A 20,678-nucleotide genomic window follows, 5' to 3' on the forward strand; every position below is an offset into this window, starting at 1 on the left:
TCTGCTGGTACAGATCTACTAGTCACACCACTCTCTCAGGATCCTCCCTCTGTACTGGTACGAATCTACTAGTCACACCACTCTCCTCAGGATCCCCCCTCTGTACTGTACAGATCTACTAAGTCACCACCAGTCCTCTCAGGATCCCTCCCTCTGTTACTGGTACAGATCTACTAGTCACACCACTCCTCTCAGGATCCCTCCCTCTACTCGTACATCTATAGTCACACCACCCTCTCCAGGATCCCCCCCTCTGTACTGTACAGATCTACTAGTCACCATCACAGTCCTCTCAGATCCCTCCCTCTTACTGTACAACTATACTTAGTCACACCAACTCCTCTCAGGATCCCCTTGTTCGACCTACTCACCCCTCTAGACTCTTCTGGTACAGATCTACTTAGTCACACCACTCCCTCAGCGATCCCTCCAATCTGTCTGTACAGATCTACTAGTCACACCACTCCTCTCAGATCCCTCCACCTTGACCCATCTTCCTCTACTCTTCACTGATTCAGCATAGACAACTCTGCACACTCCCAACCCGGAAACCCTCAACCTCATCTCTCTCTCACGACATTCTGATCCCCAGCCCCGTGGCACCCCTACAATAACACATTCCACACTTTCCCAATGCACCACATTCCTTCGTCTCATCCCTTCTGCACACTTCTCACCCTAGAAACTCCCAGCTACACATTCCTTTCTCATTCCCTCTGCACACTTCTCCACACCTAGGAAACCTCCCAGCTACACATTCCTTTGTCCATTCCTTCTGCACACTTCCTCACCACCTAGGAACTCCCCAGCTAACAACATTCCTTCGTCATTGCCTCTGCACACTTCTCACACCTAAACACTCCCTCCTACACACACTCTGCCACATGCCATAAACCTCACACCGTAACAACGTCATGTATTCGGCACAAAAGCTCGTACGGAAACTTATATATCCCAACATCCACATTGTCGGGAAAGACTCAACATCAAAAACTCAAAAAACAGACAATACTGCTTTCCCTTTCTGACCACAGAAACAACAAAACAATATCACAAGACCACTGCTGGTTACCGCTCACTCAATCCACAGCAACAACTCTGTTTTCACCCACCCGTAAACCACCAAATGGAATAGCCAAAAGCAAGGGTCCTTTTTCCAAAAACGTCACTCCTACTGTCACACTCATTCTTAACCTGACCCTCCGTAAGCCTCGGCTCCGAGAACTTCACCACACGACCACCTCGATACTTGACCTCATCACTTCCATTCTCTCCTGTCTTCCTCTCTACACTTTCTACCATTCTTAACAAACCCATCTCCCCTTTCCACAATTTTTAACCGACTCAAGCTCAACCTCTCCTCCTCTTCTAGACCTCATCTTCCCCTCTCGTCTCGCTCTTAGACCTCCCTCTCCTCTCTCTCTCTTAGACCTCCTCTTCCTCCCTCTCCTCTCTTAGACCTCATCTTCCTCCCTCTCTCTAGACCTCCTCTTCCTTTCTCTCTCTCTCTAACCTCCTCTTCCCCTCTCTCCTTAACCTCCTCTTCCTCCCTTCTCTCTCTTAGACCTCATCTTCCTCCCTCTCTCTCTTAACCTCCTCTCCTCTCCTCTCTCTCAACCTACCTCTCGTCTCTCTCCTCTTTAGACCTCCTCTCCCCCTCTCTCTCTTAGACCTCCTCTTCCTCCCTCTCTCTCCTCCCTGTAAACGTCCTTTGCCCTCTCTTTTCCCTCCATCCTCCTCCGCACGTTTCCAAGTATACGTCTCCTTATAATAATACTGACACTTCTCCTGACATAACATCTTGTCTCCTTCTCAAGGATCATTTAACCGCTGTCACAACCTCGCTACAATCAGCAGGAACCCCTCGGGATGTGAGCGCTCAACAGTTCTACCCACTTATAAAAACAGCTGTTTCGTCTTGATGTTCTTCTTATCGAAACTACCACAACGCTATTCCCATTTCAAACAAGCGCGCTCTTCCAACCACCATAAACCGTCTCACTTACTGCAGCCCAAGTAACAAACTCAGCCCAAGTTCCCAGTGTCCTGAAAGCCCCAACTAAAGGGATTCCTTGAGACGGCCCAACCTGACGTCACCCCCATTGAGAGTTGAAATTTAAAATGGGTTAAGGGTAGGGTATTGCAGGTTCAAACAACTGAGAACTCTGGAAAAAACAACTGGGAAAAAATCGATTTGAAACAGTATCCAACTCGGAATTAGAACTTCAGGAAATCAGCCTCTATTTTTCAGAGTTTCCAGTTGTTTTGACTGCAGCATAAGACAAAGATTATATGTTTCAAGACAACTGGAACGAGGTCAAATCAGACGTCAGTGATCTTCAGTCGAAAAATCAGGCCTCAATTTTTCAGAGTTTCCAGTTGTTTGAGGCAGCAAAGACAAAGATTATTAGTGTTTTCAAGACAACTAGAACGAGGTCAAAATCATCTACGTCAGTGATCTTCAGGTCGAAAAGTCAGAGTCTACAAAGAGGCCGAGTTCCCGAGTTAGAATTCCGAGTTGGATGACCATTTGAGACCAGTTTTTCCAGTCAGAACTGTTTGTCAGAAAATGCTCCTGATTACGGTCTGCAATTACACTGGGAGAAAAAAAAACTGTTTGAAATCAAATCAAACTTTATTGGTCACATACACATAATTAGCAGATGTTATTGCGGGTGTAGTGAAATGCTTGTGTTCCTAGCTCCAACAGTGCAGTAGTATCTAACAATTCACAACAATACACACAAATCTCAAAGTAAAATTATGATATTAAGAAATATATAAATATTAGGACGAGCAATGTTGGAGTGGCATTGACTAGAATACAGTAGAATACAGTATAGACATATGAAATGAATAAAACAGTATGTAAACATTACTATAGTGACCAGTGTTCCATGTCAATGTACAAAGGGCAGCAGCCTCTAAGGTGAAGGGTTGAGTAACCGGGTGGTAGCCAGCTAGTGACAGTGACTAAGTTCATCACTGGTCGGAGGCCGACTAGTGATGGCTATTTAACAATGTGATGGCCTTGCAATAGAAGCTGTCTCTCGGTCCCAGCTTTGATGCTCCTGTACTGACCTCACCTTCTGGATGATAGCGGAGTGAACAGGCAGTGGCTCGGGTGGTGATGATGCACCTGTACTGACCTCACCTTCTGGATGGTAGCGGGGTGAACAGGCAGTGGCTCGGGTGGTTGATGTCCTTGATGATCTTTATGGCCTTCCTGTGACATCGGGTGCTGTAGGTGTCCTACAGGGCAGGTAGTTTGCCCCCGGTGATGCGTTAGGCAGTCCGCACCACCCTCTGGAGAGCCCTGAGGTTGCGGTGATACAACCTGACAGGATGCTRTCGATTGTGCATCTGTAAAAGTTTCTAAGGGTCTAATTGAACAGAGKAATACTTAATCATGAGGCATCAAAGCCAAAGGAACTACACAATATTAAGAAATGCTATAGATGGAAATAATGTAGTGTAAAAACCTACCAAAAAAACAATTATGCAACAACAAATTCAATCCCTTTTAGACAACTTCCTGGACAAAACATTCCACCGTAATAGTGAAGGTTTAAACTTCGCAGTAGTGTCACGGATCCCCCCTGGTTCTGCTGCTCATCTCGTTCACCAGCTCCAGAGGTCTACGTCACRGGGCCMTCTAGGAGTCACTGAACTGGATTCATTACCARCGACCCCGGACTGTCTTGTCTCATTACGCACACCTGGTTCCTATTCCCCCTGATTAGTARGTGTATAATTSTGCCCTRTGTTCCCCATTGTCTTRGTTGATTATTGMTCCATATCTGTTGGTCTTGTGAGTACCTGTGCTCTGTGGTATCGGCTTTCTGGCTACGTTTACTGTACATTGTATTACGGTTTACATACCGTGTTACTTGTTATTACACCTCGCTCTTTMGTTTGGGTTATACAGTTGAAGTCGTAGGTTTACATACACATAGSTTGGAATCATTAAAACTAGTTTTTCAACCACTCCACAAATTTCTTGTTAACAAGCTATAGTTTTGGCAAGTCGGTTAGGACATCTACTTTGTGCATGACACAAATCATTTTTCCAACAATTGTTTACAGACAGATTATTTCACGTATAATGCACTGTATCACAATTCCAGTGGGTCAGAAGTTAACATACACTAAATTGACTGTGCCTTTCAACAGCTTGGACAATTCCAGAAAAGAAAATTCCCAATTTGGCTATTAGAGCTTGACTAGCTAATTGACATAATTTGAGTCATTGGAGATGTACCTCGTGGATTGTATTCAAGAACATACCTGCAAAACATCAGTGCCTCTTGATTGACCATATGCGGAAATCAAAAGAAATCACCAAGGGACCTCAGAAAAAAAATGTATAACTTCCACAAGCTTTGCTTCATCCTTGTGGAGCAATTTCCAACGCTGAATGGTACCACGTTATTCTGTACAAACCAATATCGCAAGTTAAATCCATGGACCACGCAGACCGTCATACCGTCAGACAGGAGACTCGTCTGTCCCTAAGAATGAACGTAACTTGTGTGCAATCAATACAACAACACAAAGGACCTGTGAAGACTGGACAGTACCAAACGTATGTAATCACAGTAAACTACAGTCCTATTTCGACATAACTGAAAGCGCTCGCAGGAAGAAGCCTGCTTCAAAACCTCCATTAGAAACAACAGATAGGTTATGCAACTCACATGTGGACAAAGATCGGTAGCTTTATGGAAATATGTTCCTCTGTTGATTGAACAAAATAGAACTGTTTGGCCATAATGAGTATCGTGATGTTTGGACGGAAAAGGGAGGCCGGGTGTGAGCTGCAAGCGAAGAACCATCCCAACGTGAACACGGGGCGGGCAGCATAGTTTGGGGTCTTTGCTGCAGGGCGGACTGGTGACTTCAACAAAATAGGATGGCATCATGAGGAGGAACAATTATGTGGATATATTAAGCAACATCTCAAGCATCAGTCAGGAATTTAAAGCTTGTCGCAAATGGGTCTTCCAAATGACAATGACCCAGCATTACTTCCAAAAGTGTGGCAAATGGCTTAAGGACAACAACATCAAGGTAGTGGCCATCACAAAGCCCTGACTTCAAGCCTATAGAACATTTTTGGGCAGAACTGAAAAGCTTGAGAGCAAGGAGGACTATAAACCTGGACTCATTACACAGCTCTGTCAGAGAGAATGTGCCAAATTCACCCAACTTTGTGGAGCTTTTGGAGTCTACTTGATAGTAACCCACAGTATAAACAATTTAAAAGAATGGATCAAAATATAATGATGTATTAACTTTGACCACTGGGAATGTGATGAAAGAAATAAAAGCTGAAATAAATAATTATATTATTCTGACATTTCATGTTCTTAAAATAAAGTGGTGATCCTAACTGACCTAAAACAGGGAATTTTTACTAGGATTAAATGTCAGGAATTGTGAAAAACTGAGTTTAAATGTATTTGGCTAAGGTGTATGTAAACTTCAGAACAGCAGCACCCGGCCTCACCCTACTAGAATCTGAAGTCAAATATCTACTATTTGCTGATGATCGGGTGCTTCTGTCCGCAAACAATGGGGGCCTACAGCAGCACCTATATCTTCTGCACAGATTCTATCAAACCTGGGCCCTGACAGTAAATCTCAGTAAGACAAAAATAACGGTGTTCCAAAAAAGGTTGAGTTGCCAGGACCATATTAGAGACACATATTTCCCTCAGATTACACAGACCCACAAAAAACAAATCCAATTTTAATAAACTCTARTGGGTGAAATACCACAGTGTMCSATCACAGCAGCAATATTTGTGACCTGTTACCACAAAAGGGCAGCCAGTGAAGAACAAACACCATTGTAAATACAACCCATATTTATTTTAACTATTTGCACATCGTCACAAAACACGGGAAAATTATAGACATAATATGACATTTGAAATTTCTTTATCCTTTTGGAACTTTTGTGTAATGTTTACTGTTCATTTTTGATTGTTTATATCCCGTTTGTTTATCTATTTCCCTTGCTTTGGCAWTGTTTGCCAATAAACACGTCATACTCATCGTCGACTCCTCTCAAAGCCCCGATTCTGGGGCACTTTACATACAGCTTTCTCCAGCACTTTGTATGATTTCAATCGATTCACTAAATCGGTTGTACATAATCTCAGAAAATGTAGGCTACTTCTACCAGATACMATGGGGAATTAAAAACAGTAGCCAAAATTTCCACGCATCGATTTTGCTTATTTTTCCCATTTATTTTGAAAAAAAAGTCCATTCCTAATTTCCACCGCCGACCGATTTAAGCGCCAAGCTCCATCTCTGTTTCCGCCATCATGACCACCTGACCTAAAAATGCTCAGAACAGTATGTTGTTCTTCTTCTTTTTCACCTTCTTTTTCTTTAAATTCGTATTGGCGTATCGCAACCAACTGAAAGGTGCAAACACCAGCAACTACTGTACTGAAGTTTGAGGCAGTCACTATTTATCTAATCTAACCCTGTTCTGGAGTGTGAATTCATTACACTTTGTGACACAAAAGGGAAGGGAACAAGGATGGAGAAAAGGGAAGACAAATTTCCCTACTAACTAACCCTGTACCCATTAAAACCTCACCCCTATACCAACTAACCCTACACCCATTAAAACCTCAGCACTATACCAACTAACCCTACACCCATTAAAACCACACCACTATACCAACTAACCCTGCACCCATTAAAACCTCATCACTATTCCACTACTTGGCCTTATCTGATCCTAAACCAGGCCGGCAGCCTGGGAGGTCGTGACKCTAGTGGTGCGCGGGTCAGCTGTTTGTTCACCCATCCGCAACAGCCAGAATATTCACTATGTGTACAAAAGTATGTGGACACCCCTTCAAATTAGTGGATTCGGCTATTTCAGCCACACCCGTTGCTGACATGTGTATACAGTGCATTCGGGAAAGTATTCAGACCCCTTGACTTTTTCCACATTTTGTTACAAATGTATTACAAATAAAAATACATACCTTATTTACATAAGTATTCAGACCCTTTGCTATGAGACTTGAAATTGAGCTCATGTGCATCCTGTTTCCATTGATCATCCTGGAGATGTTTGTACAACTTGATTGGAGTCCACCTGTGGTAAATTCAATTGATTTGACATGATTTGGAAAGGCACACACCTGTCTATATTAGGTCCCACAGTTGACAGTGCATGCCAGAGCAAAACCAAGCCATGAGGTCGAAGGAATTGTCCGTAGAGCTCCGAGACTCTATTGTGTTGAGGCACAGTTCTGGGGAAGGGTACCAAAAAAAGTATGCAGCATTGAAGGTCCTCAAGAACACAGTGGCCTCRATTATTTTTAAATGTAAGAAGTTTGGAACCATCAATACTCTTCTTAGAGCTGGCCGCCCAGCCAAACTGAGCAATCGGGGGAGAAGGTGACCAAGAACCCGATGGTCACTCTGACAGAGCTCCAGAGTTCCTCTGTGGAGATGGGAGAACCTTCCAGAAGGACAACCATCTCTGCAGCACTCCACCAATCAGACCCTGTCTCTTATACACATCTAGATGTGTATAAGAGACAGTCGCTGGAGAGATCTGAAAATAGCTGTGCAGCAACACTCCCCATCCAACCTGACAGAGCTTGAGAGGATCTGCAGAGAAGAATGGGAGAAACTCCACAAAAAAAGGTGTGCCAAGCCTGTAGCGTCATACCCAAGAAGACTCGAGGCTGTAATCGCTGACAAAGGTGCTTCAACAAAGTACTGAGTAAAGGGCCCGAATACTTATGTAACTGTGATATTTCAGTCTAAAAACCTGTTTTTGCTTTGTCATTATGAGGTATTGTGAGTAGATTGATGAGGGAAAAAAACGATTTAAACAATTTTAGAATAAGGCTGTAAAGTAATCAAATGTGGATCAAGTCAAGGGGTCTGAATACTTGCACTGTAAAATCGAGCACAGCGCCATGCAATCTCCATGGAGCTGTGCTCGAATGTAGAATGTGCCTTGCTTAAGAGCTCAGTGACTTTCAATGTGGCATCATCATGGGAAGCCATCTTTCCAACAAGTCAGTTCGTCAAATACTGCCCTGCTAGAGTTGTCCCGGTCAACTGTAAGTGCTGTTATCGTGAAGTGGAAATGTCTAGGAGCAACAACGGCTCAGCCGCGAAGCGATAGGCCACACAAGCTCACAGAACAGGAACGCCAAGTGCTGAAGTGCGTAGCTCGTAAAAATCATCTGTCCGCTGTTGCAACACTCACTACCGAGCTCCAAACTGCCTCTGGAAGCAACGTCAGCACAATAACTGTTGGTCGGGAGCTTCATGAAAAGGGTTTCCATGGCCGAGCAGCCTCATACAAGCCTAAGATCACCATGCGCAATGACAAACATCGGCTGGAGTGGTGTAAAGCTCACCACCATTGGACTCTGGAGCAGTGGAAACAKGTTCTCTGGAGTGATGAATCACGCTTCGCCAACTGCCAGTCCGACAGACAAATCTGGGTTTGGCGGATGCCAGGTGAATGCTACCTGCCCGGTTGCATAGTGCCAACTGTYAAGTTTGGTGGAGGAGGAATAAAGGTCTGGGGCTGTTTTTCATGGTTTGGGCTAGGTCCCTTAGTTCTAGTGAAGGGAAATCTTAATGCTACAGCATACAATGACATTCTAGACAATTCTGTGCTTCCAACTTTGTAGCAACAGTTTGGGGAAGGCCCTTTTCCTGTTTCAGCATGACAATAGCCCCGTGCACAAAGCGAGGTCCATATAGAAATGGTTTGTCCAGATCGGTATGGAAGAACTTGACTGGCCTGCACAGAGCCCTGACCTCAACCCCATCAAACACCTTTGGGATGAATTAGAACGCAGACTGCAAGCCAGGCCTAGTCGCCCAACATCAATGTCCGACCTCACTAATGCTCTTTCCAAAACATTACTTTTCTGGTCCTCCCTTCTCTTTATTTTCAACTCTGCATTTCGCTGTTTTTCTCTTATTGAATTAATCTCTGACATTGCCCCTTTAGCGTCCGTGGATCGATGTTAATTAACTTGTTCTGCCCATTTGGCCAATGGCGTATTTGAAGCGTTTACAGTTTGGCCCTAACGTTTATGCACCATTGCCAGATAACCTAAAATAGTTAAAGAAAAACCTCAAAGTAGGCTATAGATATAAAATGCACAATAATTATACATTGATGGATTTTTTTAAAGGTATAGTTTTCTCTTTATTCAACCCACCATTTCATCCACACAATATTTAATTACCCTAAACCCGCCCCGCGTAACAGCGAGTTATGAGTCAATCCGCACATCACTACGGAACACTATCATTCAACACACCTTGTTAACTCATCTGCAGTAAAATCTCGTACATCTCTGCAGCTGCCACCACAACATCTATWTTCTGTGATTTAGGTTCCATTTCTGCGGTACAGTTGATAACCATGACTATGAAGCCAAATTTACTGAAACACATGATCTCCAGCGAACAAAACAGTATACCGCCCCACACAAATTGGAAGTCTTTCATTGACATATTTTCGCATCATTTTATACTGTACTAATTGAGTTTTACTCATATAAAGTTGAGGGAGAAAAGGTAGATTTACTTATTTTATTCATTTTTTTTTTTTTTTACTCTGCGGTAATCTTCAATTGCTGACTGGCTTCAATTCAAGAAAATGCATGTGACTCTGGAACGCACCCATTTGGTTCCACCCGATGTTTACGTCATATTCTAGGCGTGTGCAGACTATGCACTTCCTTTCAGGAGTTTTGTACAGTATTTTTAATCTCAACCTAGTACATTCTAATTGTATCTAACTATAGAATTTGTTGAAAGACGTCCCTCTTTTGTCGAGGTAACGTTGAATAATCTAGCTACCGTACTTTTAAAACATGTGTTGATTGTACTTTGATCGTTGAACATTATAAATMTGTCTAATCAGCTAGCTAGCAAACTAGCTAGCTAGTGTTTGCTAGCTAGTTAACTACGTAAGTGTACATCGAGTCACTAGCTACGCGGCTAGCTTCTAGCTTTCTGCATGTGTGCAACACTAACCAGCCTGTAATCCATCCAGRTGAATAAAAAGCTTATAGCTAGGTAGCTTGTGATAGCTAGCTAGCTAACTAGCTACTTCAGGCTGTTATATGTCAAGTTTTAGTCTATGGTAAGCTTCAGACCTAACAACTTTATTTTACTCCCATTACCTTTCAGGACATGGATTTCTCGGTGAGTTAGCAATTTTTATCAATCAAGTTTATCATCAATGTATACGTTATTTAAGCWGGTAAATGTGTTGGTGAAGATCATGGTACCAATGAATCTCCCTTTCTGGTATGCAGCTGGCAGATGCCATAGCGGACAATGTCCCGGGCCAAGCTGAGAAAGCGAGTAACCCCAACCCAGCCGCCCCTCCGCCCACTAACCCAGGATGGCCTGGTGCAGCTCCTGGAGCCCCAACACAGCCCTCTGCTCCTGGGGGATTCCCTGGGGGCCCACAGTCTGGTCCCGGAGCCCCAGGGCAGTTCCCTGGAAGCCAAGGACCGTTCTCTTCCGGTCCCGGAGCACCAGGGCAGTATCCTGGAGCTCCCTCTGCTCCTGGTGGTTTCCCGCCCGGACCAGGGGTACCGGGACAATACCCAGCCGGGCCCGGAGCACCTGGACAATACCCAGCTGGGCCCGGAGCACCGGGACAATACCCAGCCGGGCCCGGAGCACCTGGACAGTTCCCTGGGCAGTTCCCCCCTGGTGGAACCCCCGGTCATTTCCCTGGAGGCCCCATGCAGTACCCATCTGAACCCTTCCAGACTAGCCCCGGAGCACCCCCAGGACCCTACCCCAACGTGCCTTACCCAGGAGCCCAGCCTGGTGGGGGGATGTATGGGCCTGGAGGTCCAGGAGCTGCCTTCCCTCCTGGAGGAGGCACCTTCCCTGGGTTCCCTGGTGGGGCCTTCCCTCCAATCCCCCCTGGATCATGGAGTGCTGGGGGCGGTGGAGTTTTCCCTCCTCAGCCCGGTCACCCTGGCTCTTTCGGTCCAGGTCCCATGGGACCATACGGGGGATCAGCAGCTCCAGGAGGCATGTTGGTGAGTAAATACATGATTTTAAAACATGACGCATTGCTTGCTTGCGCATTTCTATCCTCGTCTTCCCCACAGGGTCTCTGTCCACGCAGTGTGGCTCTTTGGAGGGTTTCTAGCCTTGTTTGACCAATCCCGATCTTACCAGTTTACACTGAGTGCAGTGGTCAGGATGGTGGATCAGACTAGGGATTTGCTGCAGGGCTTGAAAAATGCTGTTGATATTCTAGAAACTGCAATAGCATTATATTGGTCTGAGGGCTACGTTTTAGTGTCACTACTGACCACTCTGGACGTGGTAACTAATAATAATTGATTGGATTTATATGGTGATTTTTCCAGTGTAGTAATGGTGGTGAAGTACTGTGGTATCTTTTAAATGTGCACTTTTACATTAGATATGTAGACAAGACAGCTTAGACCTGTTATTGTATTATTCCTGAGACACTTCCGGTAGTGCATCTGATGATGACGTGTAATGTAACGTCTGTTTCAGCCAGTGCCGTACGAACTGCCTCTCCATGCTGGCATCATGTCCAGGCTGTTGATCACCATTGTAGGGGAACCCATCGTTGGAGGAGAAAGGTAGGTACTCACACACACACCATTCATCCATTAATTAATTCATCCATTCATTTATCTGTTCATTCATCCATTCGCACATTCATTCATACCCCTTATCTATAGTCAAAAGCATGGTCTTTATGTACAGTGCCTTCGGAAAGTATTCAGACCTCTTGACTTTTTCCACGTTTTGTTACATTACACCCTTATCCTTAAATGGATTAAATAAAAATAAAAACATCCTCATCAATCTACACACAATACACCATAATGACATCACAATACACCATAATGACATCACAATACCCCATAATGACATCACAATACCCCATAATGATATCACAATACCCCATAATGACAAAGTGAAAACAGGTTTTTAGAAATGTTTGCAAATTTATTACAAATAAAAAATAGATACCTTATTTACATAAGTATTCGGACCCTTTGCTATGAGACCCGAAATTGAGCTCCGATGCATCCTGTTTCCATTGATCATCCTTGAGATGTTTATACAACTTGATTGGAGTCCACCTGTGGTAAATTCTATTTATTGGCGCAAAAACCAAGCCATGGGGTCAAAGGAATTGTCCGTAGAGCTCCGAGACAACCCGATGGTCACTCTGACAGAGCTCCAGAGTTCCTCTTTTGAGATGGGAGAACCTTCCAGAAGGACAACCATCTCTGCAGCACTCCACCAATTATGTCTTTATGGTAGAGTGGCCAGACGGAAGCCACTCCTCAGTAAAAAGCACATGACAGCCTGCTTGGAGTTTGCCAAAAGTCACCTAAAGACTCTAACCAAGTTTGAACTCTTTGGCCTGAATGCCAAGTYTCAAGGAGGAAACCTGGCACCATTCCTACGGTGATGCATGGTGGTGGCAGCATAATGCTGTGGGGATATTTTTCAGCGGCAGGGACTGGGAGACTAGTCAGGATCGAGTGGAAAGATGAACGGAGCAAAGTACAGAGAGATCCTTGATGAAAACCTGCTCCAGAGCGCTCAGGACCTCAGACGGGGTCAAAGGTTCACCTTCCAACAGGACAACGATCCTAAGCWCACTGCCAACACAACGCAGGAGTGGCTTCGGGACAAGTCTCTGAATGTCCTTGAGTAACCCAGCCAGGGCCCGGACTTGAACCCGATCAAACATCTCTGGAGAGACCTAAAATAGCTGTGCAGCAACGCTCCCCATCCAACCTGACAGAGGATCTGCAGAGAAGAATGGGAGAAACTCACCAAATACAGGTGTGCCAAGCTTGTCGCGTCATACCCAAGAAGAGTCGAGGCTGTAATCACTGCCAAAGGTGCTTCAACAAAGTACTGAGTAAAGTGTCTGAATACTTATGTAAATGTTACATTTCAGTTTTTTTTATTTTTATAAATTAGCTAAGATGTCTAAACCTGTTTTTGCTTTATCATTATYGGGTATTGTGTGTAGATTGATGGGGGGGGGGGGATATTTAATCCGTTTTAGAATAAGGCTGTAACATATCAAAATGTGGAAAAAGTCAAGGGGTCTGAATACTTTCGTAGGGCGCTGTATATCCATTCATACTCCTTATATATAGTCAAATGCATGGTTTTTATGTATATTGGTGATGATAAATGAAAACAAAGTTGTTGTTTTTTATTCCAGGTTCCATGTTGACTTTTTAAAAGAGGAGGATGAGGAGGACGACGAAGAGGTTGTGTTCCACCTCAACCCTCGTTTCTATGAACAACAGGTTGTCCGTAACTCCCACCTGGATGGGGGTTGGGGTCCAGAGGAGAGAGATGGAGGCTTCCCCTTCGTTCCTGGACAACGTTTTGAGGTACAGTAGGGTTGGGGCAGAGCAGGGTTGGGGTCCCCTGGTGTTTTGAGGTACAGTGTTGAGCAGGGTTGGGGTCCCCTGGTGTTTTGAGGTACAGTATTGAGCAGGGTTGGGGTCCCCTGGTGTTTTGAGGTACAGTATTGAGCAGGGTTGGGGTCCCCTGGCGTTTTGAGGTACAGTATTGAGCAGGGTTGGGGTCCCCTGGTGTTTTGAGGTACAGTATTGAGCAGGGTTGGGGTCCCCTGGTGTTGTGTAATATATGGGTAGAGAATGTCAACCATTAAAAATAAAGTAGTGACATTACTTATATAGATGATGTACTGTGACCTCACCTATTGATAATCACTTACCTGTACTGTAAATTAATGACAATCTCTAATACATTTTTCTGAAAAAGATCAGTAACTATTAAAGATTGCACCTTTTTTAAGCTCTGTATTCATGTTTGAACACTAACGTTATTTAATTGCTGAGTTGTTGTTGTGGCTGTCGTCCCCCCCGCAGCTGAAGGTGCTAGTGGAAGAGGACTCGTTTAAAGTAGCCGTGGATGGGAACCATATTCTGGAGTATGAGCACAGAGCCGGAGGGTTTGAGGACGTCACCCTGCTACGTGTGGTGGGGGATGTCACTCTCTACAGCGTGGCCCCAAGCATGATCTAACACTCAAGAGACTACGAACGAGTCCCAAATGGCACCCTATTCCGATAGGCTCTTGTCAAAAGTAGTGCACTACATAGGGAATAGGGTTCCATTTGGGACACGMAACCTGGTCAAAAGTAGGGCACTACATAGGGAATAGGGTTCCATTTGGAATGTAGTCCAGTTCACTTCACCTGACTGACACTGTGGCCAATGATCTGGATGGGGGGGGGAGGGGGTGCAGCTCACATACCTCTTTTCACACTATCGTGCTGACCCAAACCAAACTGTGCTAGCTAGCATGGTTCCAGCAACAATGGCGGATGGGTAACCAGGCCCGGCTCGGTTTGGCTCGGGTTTAGCTCAGTGGTCTGAAAAGCCCTACACAGCATGTCCTATAGGCTATAGGTAAAAGAMATCTAATTATTTGACTGTGTCATTTATCGTGGTAATAATCTATACAAATGAGGCCAAGGAACTTAGGCTATGTAACACTATCAGAGAAGGAGATATCTGTTTTTAACAGCAGTTCTAGGGAAAGTAACCATATTTATTCTGCATGAAATGTCTCTAGGACAAAGGAGACGTGTCCTTTAGCATTTCACAATGTTGTCATGATGTCAGCAAAGTAGACTGTATATTGTTTTGTATGTCTATAATTACAAATTAGCCTTTCAGGGTTATGATGCATGTTGTGTGTGTGTGTGTGTGTGTGTAACCAATGGACTGAACATCCGTGTAGCGTTTTTTTTGCTTTGAAACACTTTATTTTATTGCAATGCTCTTCTGCAAGGCTGAATGGACAAGGACTAGAATATAGAAGGATAGAGAGAGCCTCTGTGTACTGTAAACGGGTCTAGTGTTCATTTAGCTAAGATCATAACAAAAAGGTGTTTAGACATTTTTCCAGTATTAATCCTCTAGGTCTCGCTGATTTTAAGGTCCATAAATGTTATTAAGTAGTCAGAACTACAGCTAAAATGAAGTGTAAACTGTAGTAGTTAAATCAATGTAACACTTTTGTAGATGTTACCAAAGACTTGAAGTATTATTTTCAAAATGAAGTTTTGTCAATAAAGAATGAAGAGAGCTGATACATGTTATCAATGGGTTCTTCTTCAGCAGTGGTTCTCAGCAGTCACACATTTCTCTGCCGGAAGTACCCGCTCATGTGCAACTGCCTAGATGCTGATCTTGGATCAGTTTGTGGATTTAACCCATTCATGGATTGGGGGGAGYGGAAGCTGATCCTAGATCTGTACCGAGGGMAAACCTGAGCGCTGATCATTATGCCTTGATGATATATTCAAATCAGTATTCATTCATAAGGAATACCCCCCTTTGGATAGGCCAGGGGTGTAATCATTAGTCCAAAACGTTTTTGCAATGGAAATTGTTTACTCCAAATGGAAAACGRTTTGCAATGAAAARGAGTTTCTATTGGACAYATTCAGGTAGGTCACGCCCCGTTTTGTCCATTTGGTTCTGTTTGGTTCCTAGTGAATACACCCCCGGATGAGAACCACTGGTCGACAGAAGCTGTTGTTCCTTTTCTTAGCTTCCGACACAGGGTCAATGCGCAAAATAYTACGCAGCATCATCTGGATATGTGTCTTAACAAAAGTTCAACATTCACCTTCTGCTACCCTTTCTGTCAAGCCTTCTACGCATATAGTTTGACGCATACGTTAGATAAATCCAACGTACACACCACGCAGCGTGTCATTGGAAAATTAATGTAATTCTGGTGTGCAAAAATCGCTGTCGGTGTGTTAGMAGTGGTGGTTACAGTACATAACTCGTAAGCTTCACTCGCATTGCAGTTTTGGAAACCCCTGTTTCCTGTTTGCACTTGAACGACAGAAACATTGCTGGGTGGTTCAATCAAAGGTCATGATGATAAGTAGAGCAGTAGATTGATGAACCGTCTGGGAAGTGCAGTTCTCGTACATCAGAGGGCAATTAACTGCAGGAGGTGGCAGGCAGCACAGACACAACTCCTGCATGAGTTCACCTTCACTTTTATAACTARCCCCCCCCCCKAAAAAAACAGTTATTTAGCTTGTCCTTCGGATTTCCTTACATCATGAACGGGTCAGCAAAGTATACTGCGCCTACCGTGCTGGGTATACAGTTGAAAAGAGGACCACAAGGTAAGAAAATAGCTTTCAGTCGCAACTCCCGACAGCTATCTAGCTTGCAAACTGATGGCCTGGCTAACTAGGTAGCTAGCTAACTGTTGCTGATAAGCTGTTGCTAGCTAGCTCAGCTGGCTGTCTTTATTAATCTTTGGCCAACTTGGTATTTAATCTGGTCATTGCAAATAGGCTGCAACTTGAACGCCACCGATGTTGAGTTTTCCACATCTAGTTACTGAGCCAAATGAGAATCGAGCTAGCAACTAGCTAGCTATGTTAGCTAACTGATAGCCTCTAAATTACTCATTCATTTTGTCGCAATAGCATTTCTCAGCTAATCAGAAGTGACAATCCCATCCCTGTAAAGTAGTATTAGCTACTACATCTACCAATATTTTAGTCAGATTTTAGCAGTCAAAACTGAAATGTGTGTGCTTGCAAGTCTTTGTCCCAGAACCATTTGTTCTCAAGTTTTAGTTAGTCACTTCCAGTGAATACCCTTATGGTGATGTAGTTATTATGCAATTTTATGACATGACAAGAAGCCTGATTGCATGGAAGGGCATTTTATAGGCTATTATTGGAGTGATTATGATTGTACRTTGTCCCACATAGATACCAACATTCTAATCAGAAGACTTCCCATTCAGTCCACACCTCTCCTGACCCGTCTCCAACATATACTACTTGCTGTATTACCATAGTTACATAGCCTTCCCCATAGAATTAGAATGCTTTATATTTCTCTATGGCCTCTCCTCCTTTGAATATCCAGACAGTTATCAGTAGGCTGTTTCACTTTCACTTACTGTARCCTCTCTCTCACCCCCTCCCCCTCTCTCACTCACTCACTGCCTCTCTCTCTCGCTCTCTCTCTCCAGGTCTAGGGTTTAACATAGTGGGAGGTCTGGACCAGCAGTATGTTCTGAATGACAGTGGGATCTATGTGGCTAAAATCAAAGAGAATGGCGCAGCAGCCCTGGATGGAAGATTACAAGAGGGAGACAAGATATTGGCGGTAAKGGATAAAGATGGACTTTAAATTTTTGAGTTTGGGAAGCCGATAACCTCGTCCCCACTAGTTCAACTGCTAGAGAGCCGACTAGTGGACTAGCTTGGGGASCAGAGGGGTTAGGAGGAGGAATGTGATGTTTGAATCAATAAATTAATCAGTCTATCTGGGGGAAATGTGTATTATGCTTGAGGTTTTATCCATCTACTSCAGAAGACTCCAGTCTTATCTCTGGAGGGGAGATCCTAAATTAACTTACGTACGGTCTACTTTAGGTCTAGTATTTGATCACAGTACTATGTATTAAGCTCTGTGATTTTATTTTCCTCTGTTTTTTGTTTTATGTAGATAAATGGCCAAAAGCTGGAGAACCTGTCACACAGTGCTGCAGTGGAGCTCTTCAGGTCAGCAGGAGAGGACGTACAGCTACGCGTACAGCAGAGGGTGAGTGGGGCTACGGCAGGCTCTTTTTCACTCATCTGGACCTCAATCAACCAACATCTTAGGCAGGGTGGGTCGTGTTCATTAGGGAACATTGTAGCGAATCGTTTTGCAATTGAAAACCAAAAAATGAGCGTTTTCAGATAGCACCTACCTAACCCCMTTTCACTTTTCGTGCCTATTGAACACACATGTGTTGTAACATGTCACTTTGTTGCCAGTGAAGAAGTCTCTCTTTCCCKACAGCCCACCATGACCATGAATGGTCCCACCAGTTCCAGGCCTGACGGTGAATCTTCTGTCTCCTCCTTGGGAATACTTGTGGCTGTCCTGGGAGCTGCTGCAGCCGTTACGTTCCTCTACATGCGATTCCAGCCACAACTGAGGAGGCATTTTTAAACCTATGTAACTTTATCCTTAAAGCATTTTTTTAAAGCAAAACCTGGGACTGAAAACTTTGCTGAATGTCCCCCCCCCCCCACCAAAAAGAAAGACAATATACAGTACCAGTCAAAAGTCTGGACACACCTACTCATTCAAGGGTTTTTCTCTTTATTTGCACTATTTTCTACATTGTAGAATAATAGTGAAGACATCAAAACTATGAAATAACACATATGGAATCATGTAGTAACCATAAAAAGTGTTAAACAAATCAAAATATATTTGAGATTCTTCAAAGTAGTCACCCTTTGCCTTGACAGCTTTGCACACTCTTGGCATTCTCTCAACCAGCTTCACCTGGAATGCTTTCCAACAGTCTTGAAGGAGTTCCCACATATGCTGAACACTTGTTGGCTGCTTTTCCGTCACTCTGCGGTCTAACTCATCCCAAACCATCTCAATTGGGTTGAGGTCGGGTGATTGTGGAGGCCAGGTCATCTGATGCAGCACTCCATCACTCTCCTTCTTGGTCAAATAGCTCTTACGCAGCCTGGAGGTGTGTTGGGTCATTGTCCTGTTGAAAAACAAATGATAGTCCCACTAAGCGCAAACCAGATGGGATGGTGTATCGCTGCAGGATGCTGTGGTAGCCATGCTGGTTAAGTGGGCCTTGAATTCGTAGTAAATCAGTGTCACCAGCAAAGCACCATCACACCACCTCCTCCATGCTACACAGTGGGAACCACACATGCAGAGATCATCCGTTCACCTACTCTGCGTCTCACAAAGACACAGCAGTTGAAACCAATAATCTCACATTTGGACTCCAGACGAAAGGACCGGTCTAATGTCCATTGCTCATGTTACTTGGCCCAAGCAAGTCTCTTCTTATTATTGGTGTCCTTTAGTAGTGGTTTCTTTGCAGCAATTTGACCATGAAGGCCTGATTCATGCAGTCTCCTCTTGAACAGTTGATGTTGAGATGTGTCTGTTACTTGAACTCTGAAGCATTTATTTGGGCTGCAATCTGAGGTGCAGTTAACTCTAATGAACTTATCCTCTGCAGCAGAGGGAACTCTGGGTCTTTCTTTCCTGTGGCGGTCCTCATGAGAGCCAGTTTCATCATAGCGCTTGATGGTTTTTGCAACTGCACTTGAAGAAACTTTCAAAGTTCTTGGAAGTTTTATGGATTGACTGACATTCATGTCTTAAAGTAATGGACTGTCATTTCCCTTTGCTTATTTGAGCTGTTCTTGCCATAATATGGACTTGGTCTTCTACCAAATAGGGCTATCTTCTCTATACCACTCCTATCTTGTCACAACACAACTGATTTGCTCAAACGCATTAAGAAGGAAAAAAATTCCACATATACATTTTTAACACGGTGCATCTGTCAATTGAAATGRATTCCAGGTGACCTCATGAAGCTGGTTGAGAGAATGCCAAGAGTGRAAAGGGTGACTAGTTTTGAAGAATCTCAAATATAAAATGTATGTAGATTATTTTTTAATTTTAATGTTTGTTTACTACCTGATTCCATATGTGTTATTTCATAGTTTTGATGTCTTCACTATTATTCTACAATGTTGAAAATAGTAAAAATTAAGAAACTCTGGAATGAGGTTTGTCCAAACTTTTGACTGGTAGTGTATGTACATATTTTTGTTGTGAATATCGTCATTGCGTAACCCAAATGCTAAACTTTACTTTTTTGCTACAGTGATAACACCGATGAGATAATGACAACTTTGTAATTGTTAAAATAAATTAAAAAGTTGTCCGCATGGCGTTCACTCTGCTGGGCAGAGCTGTGCTCCTCAGACAGAAGGACTTGGCTGACCTAAAAAGCTTATTTATCCCAAAGATATCGTTCTCCGTCAGCATAGAGATGTATTTTTGTAGAGTTTCTAGGCGGAGGTTGAGCCTGACTCGCGCAAGGGGCCTGCCTGCTCACCAGTTTCCTGTTCTTTACAGGGTATTTTTGGAAACTGAAAGGCCATGTTGTGTTCAGTCACTCAGAGTAGCCTTTGTAACTGAACGGCGGATCGTATTTTTTGGGGGGGGGGGGGTCCAGTAGGCTGAGAACTCACTGGTACACTGTGTTTTGATTTGGTTAGTCCGTCTGTACAGATGCAAATTACTATGTGTTTTGTTTTCATATTGTTATGTTTTGTCCCTCCTGTGGTTAAACTGTCTCTATAATTGTACCAACATTCCAGGTACAGTAGCTGTATATGTGTAAAGATAACATTTGAGTTTTGTGGTGTAGAGTTGAGAGGTGGTTCGACTAGTCACACTGAGGCTCGTGATGGATGCTGAATCAGTGATGTGTTGTGAACATAGTAGCCTGGTCAGATCTGTTGCCTCCTCCTTCTATAGCCTGGTCCCAGATCTGTTGTCTCCTCCTTCTGTAGCCTGTCCCAGATCTGTTGTCTCCTCCTTCTATAGCCTGGTCCCAGATCTGTTGTCTCTTCCTTCTATAGCCTGGTCCCAGATCTGTTGTCTCCTCCTTCTGTAGCCAGGTCCCAGATCTGTGTCTCCTTCTATAGCCTGGTCCCAGATCTGTTGTCTCCTCCTTCTGTAGCCAGGTCCCAGATCTGTTGTTCCTTC

General features: G+C 43.9%; 2 protein-coding genes across 2 annotated transcripts; both read left to right on the forward strand.

Moving 5' to 3' along the window:
- Window positions 1-9,761: 9,761 nt before the first annotated feature.
- lgals3a (lectin, galactoside binding soluble 3a) lies at window positions 9,762-14,686 on the forward strand. Its single transcript, XM_024141718.2, has 6 exons — window positions 9,762-9,853; window positions 10,210-10,224; window positions 10,338-11,081; window positions 11,572-11,660; window positions 13,277-13,451; window positions 13,956-14,686. Exons 2-6 carry the CDS (start codon window positions 10,213-10,215, stop codon window positions 14,109-14,111), a joined length of 1,176 nt encoding a protein of 391 aa, XP_023997486.1. The 5' UTR covers window positions 9,762-9,853; window positions 10,210-10,212; the 3' UTR covers window positions 14,112-14,686.
- A 946-nt stretch (window positions 14,687-15,632) lies between these two features.
- LOC112074561 (synaptojanin-2-binding protein) lies at window positions 15,633-20,582 on the forward strand. The gene is made up of 4 exons (XM_024141719.2): window positions 15,633-16,243; window positions 17,110-17,246; window positions 17,589-17,684; window positions 17,928-20,582. Exons 1-4 carry the CDS (start codon window positions 16,177-16,179, stop codon window positions 18,078-18,080), a joined length of 453 nt encoding a protein of 150 aa, XP_023997487.1. The 5' UTR covers window positions 15,633-16,176; the 3' UTR covers window positions 18,081-20,582.
- Window positions 20,583-20,678: the final 96 nt, after the last annotated feature.

The sequence above is a fragment of the Salvelinus sp. IW2-2015 genome, unplaced genomic scaffold, assembly GCF_002910315.2.
Source record: "Salvelinus sp. IW2-2015 unplaced genomic scaffold, ASM291031v2 Un_scaffold2683, whole genome shotgun sequence".
In the NCBI taxonomy this organism is placed as follows: domain Eukaryota; kingdom Metazoa; phylum Chordata; class Actinopteri; order Salmoniformes; family Salmonidae; genus Salvelinus; species Salvelinus sp. IW2-2015.

Bases quoted from the DNA above. Each gene is read 5' to 3' on its own strand.
- lgals3a (XM_024141718.2), top strand. The intron at 11,082-11,571 runs GTGAGTAAATAC...CGTCTGTTTCAG, and splicing joins CAGCTCCAGGAGGCATGTTG to CCAGTGCCGTACGAACTGCC. The intron at 11,661-13,276 runs GTAGGTACTCAC...TTTTTATTCCAG, and splicing joins CCCATCGTTGGAGGAGAAAG to GTTCCATGTTGACTTTTTAA.
- LOC112074561 (XM_024141719.2), top strand. From the start codon at position 16,177: ATGAACGGGTCAGCAAAGTATACTGCGCCTACCGTGCTGGGTATACAG. The intron at 16,244-17,109 runs GTAAGAAAATAG...CTCTCTCTCCAG, and splicing joins GTTGAAAAGAGGACCACAAG to GTCTAGGGTTTAACATAGTG.